Source organism: Oncorhynchus keta, chromosome 34 (assembly GCF_023373465.1).
Source record: "Oncorhynchus keta strain PuntledgeMale-10-30-2019 chromosome 34, Oket_V2, whole genome shotgun sequence".
Taxonomy (NCBI): domain Eukaryota; kingdom Metazoa; phylum Chordata; class Actinopteri; order Salmoniformes; family Salmonidae; genus Oncorhynchus; species Oncorhynchus keta.
In genome coordinates this window covers 79,447,400-79,463,139 of record NC_068454.1, presented here as the reverse complement: position 1 = coordinate 79,463,139, position 15,740 = coordinate 79,447,400, and the positions used below count along the sequence as shown (strand labels likewise).

The following is a 15,740-nucleotide window of genomic DNA, read 5'->3' as shown; positions in this document are numbered from 1 at the left end:
CCAGTTTGGAGAAGTTTTGCCGGTTTGGAGAAGCTTGACAAGTTTGGAGAAGCTTGGCCAGTTTGGAGAAGTTTTTCCGGTTTTGAGAAGCTTGGCCAGTTTGGAGAAGTTTTTGCCGGTTTGGATAAGTTTTTCCGGTTTGGAGGAGCTTGGCCAGTTTGAAGAAGTTTTGCCGGTTTGGAGAAGCTTGGCCAATTTGGAGAAGTTTTTCCGGTTTGGACAAGCTTGGCCAGTTTGGAGAAGTTTTTCCGGTATGGAGAAGCTTGGCCAGTTTGGAGAAGTTTTTCCGGTTTGGAGAAGCTTGGCCAGTTTGGAGAAGCTTGGCCAGTTTGGATAAGTTTTGCCGGTTTGGAGAAGTTTTTCCAGATTGGAGAAGCTTGGCCAGTTTGGAGAAGTTTTTCCGGTTTGGAGAAGCTTGGCCAGTTTGGAGAAGCTTGGCCAGGTTGGAGGAGTTTTTCCGGTTTGGAGAAGCTTGCCCAGTTCGGAGAAGTTTTTCGGTTTGGAGAACCTTGGCCAGTTTGGAGAAGTTTTTCCGCTTTGGAGAAGCTTGGCCAGTTTGGAGAAGATTTTCCAGTTTGGAGAAGCTTGGCCAGTTTGGAAAACGCTGCAGTGTTACTACATTCTTCTTAACTGAAAAGTAGTTTGATGAATAACTACAGTTAGAATAAGAGGTATTCACTCTCATTCAAAGACATTAGACATATGCAGGGATTTCTCCTTTCTGTATGTTTTCTGTTGTTGTTAGGTTACTATGGTGATACAGTCATGTGAAGTAATCATTAACTTTAGAAAATATAATATAATAAAATATAATTTGTTCAGTAACTAGTTCACATGAAGAAGAGAACAGAACATTGCAGTTTCCATTTCCATCAGATAAAGAGGGACAAGGAGAGGAAAGGGGAGGGGAGAGTGGGGTGTGGTAATCAATGTTTAAAACCAACAGCCCATCCCTCACTTCCTCACTCCCTCTCTCTCTCTTTCTCTGACTGTCCAACTCCTCGCACAACTTCGGTGAGTGAAAACTAAACCTAGTAAAACATGTACCTGAGTGCCTCGCTGATGAAATGCTTCAGTTTGTTTTAGCTGTGTGTGTCTGTGATATGTTAGATGTGCCAGATTATACATTCTCAATGGGGGGTTTACAACATTTATTTGCAATTGTGTGTAGTTTAATGTTTTATACTTGACTGAAAAAGTATGAATGACTTCAGGGTGTGCTTTGCAACCGTTAGTAAGCGCCTGTCCACACTGTTTGTGCTCTTGAGCCAAGCTCTGCGGAGGCGTAACTCTGTCTGCCTTTCCATTCAAACATGTGTGGTGCTACTCAGAGCACTACGCAGTTTAGATGAAATAATCCCTCTTCTCTTCCTCCTCCTCCCCTCTCTCTCTTCCTCCCTCAATCAGAACACAACCTCTTTCTATCCTCCACACCCCCTCTCTCTCTCTCACTCTCTCTTTCTTTCACTCTGTCCTTAAACTCCATAAACTCTCTCTCCCCTCACTCTGACCATTCTGTGAGTAGAGTGTGTTTCTAGTTATCAGATGGGAAGTCAGAGGGGTGGTAAGAAGGTGTGTCTGGTTGGATGCCTGCTGGTCCTGGGGCAGCTGACAGTGACTCAGAGAGAGATCAGTGGAGTCCACCACAGTGACTGGGGTTGTTCCTTACAACTATAATGTTGTGCTTACCATGTTCGTACTGTGTGGTTGCTTCAACGTCCTTCTTTGACCGCACTTACTGCCATTCACACTGGAGAGGAGGGTCAGCTAAATGAGGGATTTACTTTACAGACGCTTCCTTAAACTCAAGAACTAGACTATGGGTAGGCAGAGCAAGAGAGAATAGAGAGCCACCTCCCTATATAGTGGTGAGATATGTGAAGGGACAGAGTGAAGAGACACACCTTAACCTAACGAGATAGAAAGAGGGTGGAGACAGGTGAGGGGTGGGGGAGGTGCTGGGATTTCTATGTTATCGTTTGCCTGAAATAACCAACGCGGCTTTCAGCCTGTCCACCAATGTCCTCCCATCTGTCTTTTTGTATATGTGTCTGTCCCTCTCTCTCTATCTTTCTCTTTATATATATTTTCTATCTTTCTCTCCTTAAAATCCCCCAGAGTTAATGAGGGAGACATGCAAGGGCGTTGGCTAGAGCCATGTCTGTTTGTGTTTAAACAACTCAGCCCCCCCTTCTCTTCCTTTCTCCACTCCACATCCGCATCTCTCTCTTACCTCTCTCCGCCTCTCTCCCTCTCTAATTGCCTCTGTTGCGTTGCTCTCCATCTCTCCTCCCCCTCTCTTCCTCTTTCTCCCTTTGTGGTAGAGATGTAGAACTTGTTTGCAGTAGTGGGGTGTGGTGTGTGTGCAGTCAAGTCTTTGCTGCATGTGCAACAACCGTTAATATTCTTTAAACCCTCTATTCAACCTGAACCTTATGTTTAAACATGATTAAACCAGTGGTTTAAACCAGTGCCAACATGACTTTATTTCCCAGACATGTATGGAATGGTGACCCGGATGTAAGATAAAAATAGATTTGAATTGGATTATTCAGTCAACAATAAGACATTTATCCCTTTAACTTATTTTCTGGGTTTTCACATTTCAAAAAGTCAAATACATTAATCAAATATTTCATATAATGTTGATAATATTCAATGTATTATACGGTGAATACAGAGTAAGCAAACATTCCTCTCTCTGTGCGTGGACGTCATGTCCACTAGCATCCTGCTATCATAATAAAACATTGATAATACCACAAATGAATAACCTATACTTGTACCTCCATCCTCTCTCTCTCTCTCTCTCTCTCTCTCTCTCTCTCTCTCTCTCTCTCTCTCTCTCTCTCTCTCTCTCTCTCTCTCTCTCTCTCTCTCTCTCTCTGTGTGTGTGTTGTAGTCAGTCACCATGTCACAGGTCCAGCAGGCTATGGCATTGCTCATCTCAGCCTTCCACAAGTACTCTGGCAAGGAGGGCGACAAGACGACCCTGAGCAAGGGAGAACTCAAAGATCTGCTCAACGCTGAGCTTGGAGAGATCATGGGGGTGAGTGGATCCTAGGAACTGTTCAGTTCAATCATGCTTTATTAGCACCACGACCAAATACAATACTGCTAAAGACAGACACTATTGTAATATTGAATTGCTTGGAACATCACAAACACATGACCCGCCTCATCCAATAGAATAACTTAATCTCTCACACCTTTATAAACAAATAACAACTGTGTGGATTCTAGTTTTAACTTCTGAAATCAAAGTCTCACCCATTACCTCTCTCTCTCTCTCTGATCATTATAACAGAAAAACACTGACCAGGCAAAGGTTGACAAGATCTTCAAAGATCTGGACGCTAACTCAGATGGCAGTGTGGACTTCCAGGAGTATGTCACACTGGTGGCCTGCCTGACCATGATGTGCAATGACTTCTTCACCAAGAAGTGAAACGGCTCCCCCTGCCCACTCTCCACAGAACAGCAGCTCTTGCTCCATGAGTGAATTAATGATAAGATTAGCAAGATCCTTAATGCAGGTTCAGAGGGACAGAGATGCAGGTTTACACACATACACAGAAAAAGGGTTGGGTTGATTATACACACCACACACAGACAGACAGGTGAAGGACACAGACACTGACCTGTACACATACAGACATATAGGCTACTATCTCATGAGATGGAGAGGAAGCTCTTTGGTTTGTTTAAAGTGAAAAATGAAATAAACTATTTTAATATGTTTGGAAGAAAGCTGACTTATCATTTGTGCAGGTGTGTGAGTGTGTGTGTGTGTGTGTGTGTGTGTGTGTGTGTGTGTGTGTGTGTGTGTGTGTGTGTGTGTGTGTGTGTGTGTGTGTGTGTGTGTGTGTGTGTGTGTGTGTGTGTGTGTGTGTGTGTGTGTGTGTGTGTGTGTGTGTGTGTGTGTGTGTTTGTGTTTGTGCATGTGTGATTGCCTGTGTATGTCCTAAATAGGATACAGCAAGCAACATGAATCAAACATGAACCTTTGTTTTCAGACACTTGGTGAAATAATACAATATGTTGATTATATCAACGTAACCCAAAACCACACAATGAAATTAGGGGTAATGAGGCATAGCCTATATTTGACTACTTAATTACGTCACAATATTGTTATCTACTCCAGAGCCAGTAAGAATACAGGAAGTCAACTGTTACTGTATAAAGTCGACCTGCATAAACCGGAAATAAATAGATTAGCCAATCAGACACCTGGCTGCTGGATGGAATAAGGAAGTAATCCGCCTGGGGCAGGGTAGCCTAGTGGTTAGAGCGTTGGACTAGTAACCGGAAGGTTGCAAGTTCAAATCCCCGAGCTGACAAGGTACAAATCTGTTGTTCTGCCCCTGAACAGGCAGTTAACCCACTGTTCCTAGGCCATCATTGAAAATAAGGATTTGTTCTTAACTGACTTGCCTAGTCAAATAAATAAAAAAAATAGGCTAATCCTAATCCACAGAAAAGGGCCATTTTAATCGTAGATCTTCTCGGCAGGCTGGGCGCGACTGGCTGGGTCTGTGGGATTGATCCACCAAAGATTGGAGGATACCCAAAATCTATTTCTCCAATAGGAATCCCAGATCACGCTTGTGACAGCACACACATGGATCTAATCTTCCTGTCTCCCATTGACCTCAATACAACCACATGGTGATCTGTTCAACTACCCCTGTTCTGTAGTTGTTCATGGAAGTTGGATGTGCCTCTAAGTTTCAACCCTCTCTGACTCTCTACCAACTACAGGTAGTAACCGGCTTTTGCACAGAAGGCTGTAGTGAATGGAGGTGGATGGAAGCGCCTTTGATGTGGTTTAGATAATCTATTGTTTGCTTTTGGCTGTCTGGTGACATGTTCGGCAGTGTGAAGAAAATCATCTCTCTGTTTGAGACTCGACGGCAGCCTCGCCCCCTCTCTCTACCTCCTTCCCTCCCTCCATCTCTCTCTCCATCTCTAACTCCTTCGCTTCCTACATCTTTCTTCATCTCTTCCCCAATCCCCTCCCTTCCTCCCTATCCCCTCTCTGTCCCCCTTAAAGGGACACTCCTCTCATTTCGCCTCCCTCTCTGGCTACCCTTCCTCCCTCTCCCCCAGTTGTAGTTTTACACAGTGAGAGAAAGAGAGAGAGCGAGAGAGATAGAGAGAGAGAGGAAGCTGACAGTCTCGGTCCCTGCACAAATATTCCCTGGCCTGTTTACCAACAAAAGGCACGCACCATGACTACCGTGACTCATTCATGACTCATACCACATGGATGTGGCCGGACATACACTGTTCACCACGGCACATTGCACACTATAATATATGTTATTTAGCAGCATGGAGCACAGACATACAGACACGCGCACACACACACACACACACACACACACACACACACACACACACACACACACACACACACACACACACACACACACACACACACACACACACACACACACACACACACACACACACACACACACACACACACACACACACACACACACACACACACACGGTCCTGAGGTTGGCACCAGACTGGTTGTAGAGGAGCATTTTCCCACAACACATCCCAAGTGTAGTGGATGTTTAGTAAACCATGTCCATTGACAGCAGTTAACAGTAATGTTACCATGTCATATTTTTCTACTGACGAAACCAAGACCAGTCTAGGATATCTGATTGTCAGTGCTAGTTGTCTGAGAAAGTTGTACAGAGTAACAGCCTGAACAGAGCAGCAGACCAGACTGGTAGTGTTTACAGCATTCCTGTGGTCAGCTGTGTTCCAGTCATACTCTTTTAGTTCATTGTAGTTCTATGCTGTGGTGGGTGGCAGTTGGATTATTTGCTTTCTGCTTGTTTCCCTTCTGTACAGTTACCATGGCTACCCGACCTGGGTTCTATCTTTGACAGGAAGGATCTATGTTTTCTGTTTGTAACATGTTGTTTTTGTTTAAATGGAACAGAAAGTGCCAGGGAAGCTCAGCTGAAATATGTGTTTTCAAATCATGGATAATTTCTCCACTTCATGGGTGGTACTGTACTACGGTATTCCACTACTGTTACGCTCCTGGCAGCCCAGAAGGGTCCCACACTGGAATTCAAATCCTCGCTGTTTCATGTTTAAACATCAACCAGTCTCAACCCCAAATCACATGAATGTCCTGAATGCGTGTGTGTTTCTGTGTGTCTGCTTGCATGTGTGTGTGTGTGTGTGTGTGTGTGTGTGTGTGTGTGTGTGTGTGTGTGTGTGTGTGTGTGTGTGTGTGTGTGTGTGTGTGTGTGTGTGTGTGTGTGTGTGTGTGTGTGTGTGTGTGTGTGTGTGTGTGTGTGTGTGTGTGTGTCCTAAAGCCTAAAGCAACATCTCTTCTTCTTAGACACACACACAGACACACACACACAGATAAATTCTATTGCAGTGAGTCACCAACTTTGTTACACAATGACACAAACTTAACATAGTTTATTCTCCTGACTCCACCCACTGCCCCCACCCCTCTCCCTCTCTCTCTCTGTCTCCCTTTCGCTCTCTGTCTCTCTCTCTCTCTCTCTCCCCTCTCTCTCTCTCTCTCTATCGCTCTCAATTCAATTCAATTCAAGAGGTTTGTCTTCAAATTCTTTGTTGATCTGTGTAATCTGAGGGAAATATGTCTCTCTAATATGGTCATACATTTGGCAGGAGGTTAGAAAGTGCAGCTCAGTTTCCACCTCATTTTGTGGGCAGTGAGCACATAGCCTGTCTTCTCTTGAGAGCAATGTCTGCCTACGGCGGCCTTTCTCAATAGCAAGGCTATGCTCACTGAGTCTGTACATAGTCAAAGCTTTCCTTAAGTTTGGGCCAGTCACAGTGGTCAGGGATTCTGCCACTGTGTACTCTCTGTTTAGGGCCAAATAGCATTCTAGTTTGCTGTTTTTTTGTTAATTTTTTCCAATGTGTCAAGTAATTATCCTTTTGTTTTCTCATGATTTGGCTGGGTCTAATTGTGCTGCTGTCCTGGTGCTCTATGAGGTCTGTTTGTGTTTGTGAACAGAGCCCCAGGACCAGCTTGCTTAGGGGACTCTTCTCCAGGTTCATCTCTCTGTAGGTGATGGCTTTGTTATGGAAGGTTTGGGAATCGCTTCCTTTTAGGTTGTTGTGGAATCTCTTTTCTGGATTTTGTTCATTATTGGGTATCGGCCTAATTCTGCTCTGCATGCATTATTTGGTGTTCTACGTTGTACACAGAGGATAATTCTGCAGAATTCTGCATGCAGAGTCTCAATTTGGTGTTTGTCCCATTTTGTGAAATCTTGGTTGGTAAGCGGACCCCAGACTTCACATCCATAAAGGGCAATGGGCTCTGTGACTGATTCAAGTATTTTTAGCCAGATCCTAATTGGTATATTGAATTGTATGTTCCTTTTGATGGCATAGAATGCCCTTCTTGCCTTGTCTCTCAGATCGTTCACAGCTTTGTGGAAGTTATCTGTGGCGCTGATGTTTAGGCCAAGGTATGTATCGTTTTTTGTGTGATCCTGGGCAATGAATGGTGTCTAGATGGAATTTGTATTTGTGGTCCTGGTGACTGGACCTTTTTTGGAACACCATTATTTTGGTCTTACTGAGATTTACTGTCAGGGCCCAGGTCTGGCAGAATCTGTGCAGAATATCTAGGTGATGCTGTAGGCCCTCCTTGGTTGGTGACAGAATTACCAGATCATCAGCAAACAGTAGACATTTGACTTCAGATTCTAGTAGGGTGAGGCCGGGTGCTGCAGACCTTTCTAGTGCCCGTGCCAATTCGTTGATATACAGTGGGGAGAACAAGTATTTGATACACTACTGATTTTGCAGGTTTTCCTATTCACAAAGCATGTCGAGGTCTGTAATTTTTATCATAGGTACACTTCAACTGTGAGAGACAGAATCTAAAACAAAAATCAAGAAAATCACATTGTATGATTTTTAAGTAATTAATTTACATTTTGGAGAAGCTTGGCCAGTTTGGAGAAGTTTTTCCGGTTTGGAGGAGCTTGGCCAGTTTGGAGAAGTTTTTCCGGTTTGGAGAAGCTTGGCCAGTTTGAAGAAGTCTTTCCGGTTTGGAGAAGCTTGGCCTGTTTGGAGAAGTTTTTCCGGTTTGGAGAAGCTTGGCCAGTTTGGAGAAGCTTGGCCAGTTTGGAGAAATTTTTCCAATTTGGTGAAGCTTGGCCAGTTTGGAGAAGCTTGGCCAGTTTGGGAAATGCTTGGCCAGTTTGGAGAAGCTTTGCCAGTTTGGAGAAGTTTTGCCAGTTTGGAGAAGCTTGGCCAGTTTGGAGAAGCTTGGCCAGTTTGGAGAAGCTTGGCCAGTTTGAAGAAGTTTTGCCAGTTTGGAGAAGTTTTGCCAGTTTGGAGAAGATTGGCCAGTTTGGAGAAGCTTGGCCAGTTTGGAGAAGCTTGGCCAGTTTGGAGAAGTTTTGCCAGTTTGGAAAAGCTTGTCCAGTTTGGAGAAGCTTGGCCAGTTTGGAGAAGCTTGGCCAGTTTGGAGATGCTTGACCAGTTTGGAGAAGCTTCGCCAGTTTGGAGAACGCAGCAGTGTTACTACATTCTTCTTAACTGAAAAATAGTTGGATGAATAACTACAGTCAGAATAAGAGGTATTCACTCTCATTCAAAGACATTAGACATATGCAGGGATTTCTCCTTTCTGTATGTTTTCTGTTGTTGTTAGGTTACTATGGTGATACAGTCATGTGAAGTAATTACTAACTTTAGAAAATATATATGCCTAGTATAATTAGTTCAGTAACTAGTTCACATGAAGAAGACAACAGAACATTGCAGTTTCCATTTCCATCAGATAAATAGGGACAAGGAGAGGAAAGGGGAGGGGAGAGTGGGGTGTGGTAATCAATGTTTAAAACCAACAGCCCATCCCTCACTTCCTCACTCCCTCTCTCTCTCTTTCTCTGACTGTCCAACTCCTCGCACAACTTCGTTGAGTGAAAACTAAACCTAGTAAAACATGTACCTGAGTGCCTCGCTGATGAAATGCTTCAGTTTGTTTTAGCTGTGTGTGTCTGTGATATGTTAGATGTGCCAGATTATACATTCTCAATGGGGGGTTTACAACATTTATTTGCAATTGTGTGTAGTTTAATGTTTTATACTTGACTGAAAAAGTATGAATGACTTCAGGGTGTGCTTTGCAACCGTTAGTAAGCGCCTGTCCACACTGTTTGTGCTCTTGAGCCAAGCTCTGCGGAGGCGTAACTCTGTCTGCCTTTCCATTCAAACATGTGTGGTGCTACTCAGAGCACTACGCAGTTTAGATGAAAGAATCTCTCTTCTCTTCCTCCTCCTCCCCTCTCTCTCTTCCTCCCTCAATCCTTCCATAGTGAAGAACACTACCTCTTTCTATCCTCCACACCCCCTCTCTCTCTCTCACTCTCTCTTTCTTTCACTCTGTCCTTAAACTCCATAAACTCTCTCTCCCCTCACTCTGACCATTCTGTGAGTAGAGTGTGTTTCTAGTTATCAGATGGGAAGTCAGAGGGGTGGTAAGAAGGTGTGTCTGGTTGGATGCCTGCTGGTCCTGGGGCAGCTGACAGTGACTCAGAGAGAGATCAGTGGAGTCCACCACAGTGACTGGGGTTGTTCCTTACAACTATAATGTTGTGCTTACCATGTTCGTACTGTGTGGTTGCTTCAACGTCCTTCTTTGACCGCACTTACTGCCATTCACACTGGAGAGGAGGGTCAGCTAAATGAGGGATTTACTTTACAGACGCTTCCTTAAACTCAAGAACTAGACTATGGGTAGGCAGAGCAAGAGAGAATAGAGAGCCACCTCCCTATATAGTGGTGAGATATGTGAAGGGACAGAGTGAAGAGACACACCTTAACCTAACGAGATAGAAAGAGGGTGGAGACAGGTGAGGGGTGGGGGAGGTGCTGGGATTTCTATGTTATCGTTTGCCTGAAATAACCAACACGGCTTTCAGCCTGTCCACCAATGTCCTCCCATCTGTCTTTTTGTCTATGTGTCTGTCCCTCTCTCTCTATCTTTCTCTTTATATATATTTTCTATCTTTCTCTCCTTAAAATCCCCCAGAGTTAATGAGGGAGACATGCAAGGGTGTTGGCTAGAGCCATGTCTGTTTGTGTTTAAACAACTCAGCCCCCCCTTCTCTTCCTTTCTCCACTCCACATCCGCATCTCTCTCTTACCTCTCTCCGCCTCTCTCCCTCTCTAATTGCCTCTGTTGCGTTGCTCTCCATCTCTCCTCCCCCTCTCTTCCTCTTTCTCCCTTTGTGGTAGAGATGTAGAACTTGTTTGCAGTAGTGGGGTGTGGTGTGTGTGCAGTCAAGTCTTTGCTGCATGTGCAACAACCGTTAATATTCTTTAAACCCTCTATTCAACCTGAACCTTATGTTTAAACATGATTAAACCAGTGGTTTAAACCAGTGCCAACATGACTTTATTTCCCAGACATGTATGGAATGGTGACCCGGATGTAAGATAAAAATAGATTTGAATTGGATTATTCAGTCAACAATAAGACATTTATCCCTTTAACTTATTTTCTGGGTTTTCACATTTGAAAAAGTCAAATAAAATAATAAAATATCTCATATAATGTTGTAATATTAGATGTATTATACTGTGAATACAGAGTAAGCAAACATTCCTCTCTCTGTGCGTGGACGTCATGTCCACTCGCATCCTGCTATCATAATAAAACATTGATAATACCACAAATTAATAACCTATACTTGTACCTCCATCCTCTCTCTCTCTCTCTCTCTCTCGCTCTGTGTGTGTTGTAGTCACCATGTCACAGGTCCAGCAGGCTATGGCATTGCTCATCTCAGCCTTCCACAAGTACTCTGGCAAGGAGGGCGACAAGACGACCCTGAGCAAGGGAGAACTCAAAGATCTGCTCAACGCTGAGCTTGGAGAGATCATGGGGGTGAGTGGATCCTAGGAACAGTTCAGTTCAATCATGCTTTATTAGCAGCACGACCAAATACAATACTGCTAAAGACAGACACTATTGTAATATTGAATTGCTTGGAACACATGACCCGCCTCATCCAATAGAATAACTTAATCTCTCACACCTTTATAAACAAATAACAACTGTGTGGATTCTAGTTTTAACTTCTGAAATCAAAGTCTCACCCATTACCTCTCTCTCTCTCTCTGATCATTATAACAGAAAAACACTGACCAGGCAAAGGTTGACAAGATCTTCAAAGATCTGGACGCTAACTAAGATGGCAGTGTGGACTTCCAGGAGTATGTCACACTGGTGGCCTGCCTGACCATGATGTGCAATGACTTCTTCACCAAGAAGTGAAACGGCTCCCCCTGCCCACTCTCCACAGAACAGCAGCTCTTGCTCCATGAGTGAATTAATGATAAGATTAGCAAGATCCTTAATGCAGGTTCAGAGGGACAGAGATGCAGGTTTACACACAATGAAATTAGGGGTAATGAGGCATAGCCTATATTTGACTACTTAATTACGTCACAATATTGTTATCTACTCCAGAGCCAGTAAGAATACAGGAAGTCAACTGTTACTGTGAAGGTTCAATAGAGCCACATATAGAACCATCTCCAAGATGAAGCCTCCTACCCAGCAACATGAAACAACAAAGATAATATCCAAATAATGATACTGTATCGTAGGTCTCCATAGAGAACCATCTCCAAGATGAAGCCTCCTACCCAGCAACATGAAACAACAAAGATAATATCCAAATAATGATATTGTATCGCAGGTCTCCATATAGAACCTATTGGACAATACTGAAGATGAAAATTAAGATTAGCCTTAATCCAACAATCGCCTAGTCTTAGATTAAATCTAAGACAAGGCAAGTTTGTACATGTCTATCACCAGACGATCATCGCCGCGGGTCAGAGCAGGAAGGATGGGGAAAGTAACAGCGGCTACATAAAAATACTGTGTAAAGTAGCATGCAGTAGAAGGAAAGGTTGTTCAGGTGTCAGGAACAGGTGTCCTGAGAGTGTGTGGCTGTATGTTTCAAGCGTCTCAGAGTAGGAGTGCTGATTTAGGATCCGTTTTGCTTTTTTAGATCAATATGAATGATACTACTTGGACAGAGGGGGACCTGATCCTAGATCAGCACTCCTCCTCAGAGGCACGATACATACAGCCCCTGGACACACAGCCACTCAGTTGAATCTAACAATGATGCATTAGTCTTGATCAGGGTTGGGGCCAATTCCAGACTTTCTAGTCTGAACTGAACTCCATAGAGAACTTCCATGTCAAATTCAACTGATGAGAATTGAAATTACCTGAGACAACTCTGGTGTCAATAAAAATAACATTTAGGCCTACAGTAATCCAGGGTACTTGATATGTGAGTGTGAGACTAGAAGGTGGATGTTGTTGTGCTCCAGTCCAGTGCAGGGAGTGGGAGCAGAGGAGACCGACAGGGCCGAGTGAGGCCAGGAAAGAGTGAGGCTGTTCTGAGCTGAGCTCTTGGCTGTTCTCTCATCCATCAAGGTTTCGGCCAGAACATCTGAGCAGAACCACCAGTGGGTTCTCATTACTGTCTGTGTGTTCATTTTACAGAGTAGGTTGATTGAGAACACATTGTATTTCATTTGGCACCTATTCCTTCTAGGCCTTCACTGGTTCTTGTGATGATTGAAAAGACAGGGGACATTCAGGGACATTCACCATCAGACCATAGGAGCTTGTGTTGGGATTCGATACTCTTCACAATCAACAACATTCACAGATAGATTGGCTAAACACATACGTCTGAGACATGTGACCATCAGTTTTATTAATTTATTAATGTGGTCTGTCCAGAGGAAGGAGGACAAAGGCAGTGGACATATTTTTATGGATGTCAATACTTGTCGTACTGGGAAACTAATTAGCATACGCTCAGTGGCAGTGGGCAGGCAAGGAATGCCACAAACTTTGCCATTGGCTGAGGCAGTGAGTAGGCGGAGGTTGGAATGAGAGGGTTCCAGTAAGAGCCTATCAGAGTGCCAGACAGTGGGGTGTGCGTGGGGGAGAAGTAAAACAGTCTCTCATCATGTGAGAGCTCAAAGACACACACACACACATGCTCCTCACAATAGAAACGCTTCTCACCTCTGGGTTGTCGTGGAGACAATCCTCACCTGGACAGTAGACTCCGCCCTGCATTAACCGGAATTATATAGTTTAGCCAATCAGACACCTGGCGGCTGGATGGAATAAGGAAGTAATCTGCATAGGCTACTCCTAATCCACAGACAAAGGCAATTTTAATCGGAGGTCTTCTCGGCAGGCTGGGCTCGTCTGGCTGGACCTGTAGGATTGATCCAGCAAAGATTGGAGGATACCCAAAATCTATTTCTCCAATAGGAATCCCAGATCACGCTTGTGACAGCACACACATGGATCTAATCTTCCTGTCTCCCATTGACCTCAATACAACCACATGGTGATCTGTTCAACTACCCCTGTTCTGTAGTTGTTCATGGAAGTTGGATGTGCCTCTAAGTTTAAACCCTATCTGACTCTCTACCAACTACAGGTAGTAACCAGCTTTTGCACAGAAGGCTGTAGTGAATGGAGGTGGATGGAAGCGCCTTTGATGTGGTTTAGATAATCTATTGTTTGCTTTTGGCTGTCTGGTGACATGTTCGGCAGTGTGAAGAAAATCATCTCTCTGTTTGAGACTCGACGGCAGCCTCGCCCCCTCTCTCTACCTCCTTCCCTCCCTCCATCTCTCTCTCCTTCTCTTCCTGCATCTGTTTCTTCATCTCTTCCCCTATCCCTCCCTTCCTCCCTATCCCCTCTCAGGTCCAGTAAAAAAGCCCCCCAGTCCCCCTTAAAGAGACACTCCTCTCCTTCTGCCTCCCTCTCCAGCTGCCCTTCCTCCTTCTCCGGCTGCCCTTCCTCCCTCTACCCTCAGACCAAACCCAGACCCCCACTTAACCCCCCACCTGTCCACCAACCACTACAACTTCCTGCTAGATGGAGAGTAGGAGAAGAAGGCAGGGAGGGAGTGAGTGATACGGGTTGGGGTCATGGAGGGCTGAGAGGTCGTGGGGGGGTCAGGGTTAGGAACTCATGGCCGAGCGGACGGCAGGAGCTTCAGATAAGAAACCAAACATCTGTCACCATGGAGATTCCACAACACTTTTTGACCGCAACTAAACCTCAACTCCAGACCACTACTCAACCCCAACCTCAACCCCAGACCACTATTCAACCCCAGACCACTACTCAACCTGAACATCAACCGCAGACCACTACTAAACTCCAGACCACTACTCAACCTCAAACTCAACCCCAGACCACTACAAAACCAAAACCTCAACCCCAGACCACTATTCAACCCCAACCCCAGACCACTACTCAACCCCAGACCACCACTCAACCACAACCTCAACCGCAGACCACTATTCAACCCCAGACTACTACTCAACCTGAACATCAACCGCAGACCACATCTAAACCTCAGACCACTACTCAACCCCAACCTCAACCCCAGACCAATACTCAACCAAAACCAAAACCTCACCCGCAGACCTCTACTCAACCCCAGACCACTACTCAACCCGAACATCAACCCCAGACTACTTCTAAGTCTCAACCTCAACCCCAGACCACTACTCAACCCGAACATCAACCCCAGACTACTTCTAAGTCTCAACCTCAACCCCAGACCACTACTCAACCCCAACCTCAACACCAGACCCTGGCCCCGCTCCCATCCTGGTCGCTGTGTCTGAAGGGCACACCTTCTGTCCGGAATGCAGAGGCAGCCCTGCTGCTCTTCTGTCACAGGTAACCATGGAAATGGCCTGGCCATTTATTGTCGGGAGGTGACTGTGTTCAGGAATAGACATCAATGCGAACCATGTGCACTAAGACACAATCTCCTTTGTTTTTGTTGTTGTTGTTGCAGTGGCTCCAGTAGCAGTAAGATTGCAATTGACAACAAGATTGAGCAAGCCATGGTAGGACAGTGTGTTTATGGTTATAGTGTCTGTAATGTGTTGTATTGAAGGACTTGGTGAAGACCCATCTGTTGCTGGAAGAATTGTGACATATTTGATGATATGCTATAATGATATGTTGTATATTACTGTAGGACTTGGTGAAGAGCCACCTGATGCTGGCTGTGAGAGAGGAGGAGGAGCTACTGAGGAAGCGGATCAACCAGCTGTCAGAGAGGAACGCCCATCTGGAGAGAGAGAACTACATACTGAGAGCACTGAGAGACAGACAGAGACACTAACGCACTCATCCATGCACACACTCACACACACAAAGAGAAGTTAACAGTATTAGTACATGCCTTTCATTTTCTATTTAAAGGGGTGTTTTGATTAGTCCTGTAAAATGTGTATTTATATTTAACCTTTATGTACCCAGGCGAGTCAAGAACATATTCTTATTTACAATGACAGCCTGGCTATGATGATGTAGTCTCGTGTAATGATGATGCTGTAGTTATGAAGAGGCCTGGTTGCCAGTCTCTATAACGTACCATTTCTTAGTATATTCCATGTCGTGTGCCAATGGCAGTTAAATGAGTGGAATGTTAGCTAAACGGAGACTGGTGACCAGGCTAATGAAGAGGGGTTCTGAAAGAGAAAGTGTGGTGTGCATATTCTGTAATTCTGCAAAACAAATATGAGTCAAATAAATAACTGTTACTAAAGAAGAGTTTGACTTGTGCTCTATAGTCTACCACTTACACAAGCACAAGCAACGTAACATGCACGCCAA

The 15,740-nt window shown here is 44.6% G+C and overlaps 2 protein-coding genes and 1 pseudogene across 2 annotated transcripts; all 3 read left to right on the top strand.

The window, feature by feature from the left end:
- Positions 1-849: 849 nt before the first annotated feature.
- On the top strand, positions 850-3,750 carry LOC127915325 (ictacalcin-like). The gene is made up of 3 exons (XM_052495284.1): positions 850-1,014; positions 2,903-3,049; positions 3,308-3,750. Exons 2-3 carry the CDS (start codon positions 2,912-2,914, stop codon positions 3,446-3,448), a joined length of 279 nt encoding a protein of 92 aa, XP_052351244.1. The 5' UTR covers positions 850-1,014; positions 2,903-2,911; the 3' UTR covers positions 3,449-3,750.
- Positions 3,751-10,765: 7,015 nt separating this feature from the next.
- Positions 10,766-11,397, top strand: LOC127915326 (ictacalcin-like; annotated as a pseudogene).
- A 1,660-nt stretch (positions 11,398-13,057) lies between these two features.
- Positions 13,058-15,734, top strand: LOC118367925 (TSC22 domain family protein 1-like). The gene is made up of 3 exons (XM_035751665.2): positions 13,058-14,792; positions 14,914-14,965; positions 15,100-15,734. Exons 1-3 carry the CDS (start codon positions 13,639-13,641, stop codon positions 15,244-15,246), a joined length of 1,353 nt encoding a protein of 450 aa, XP_035607558.1. The 5' UTR covers positions 13,058-13,638; the 3' UTR covers positions 15,247-15,734.
- The last annotated feature ends 6 nt before the right edge of the window (positions 15,735-15,740 follow it).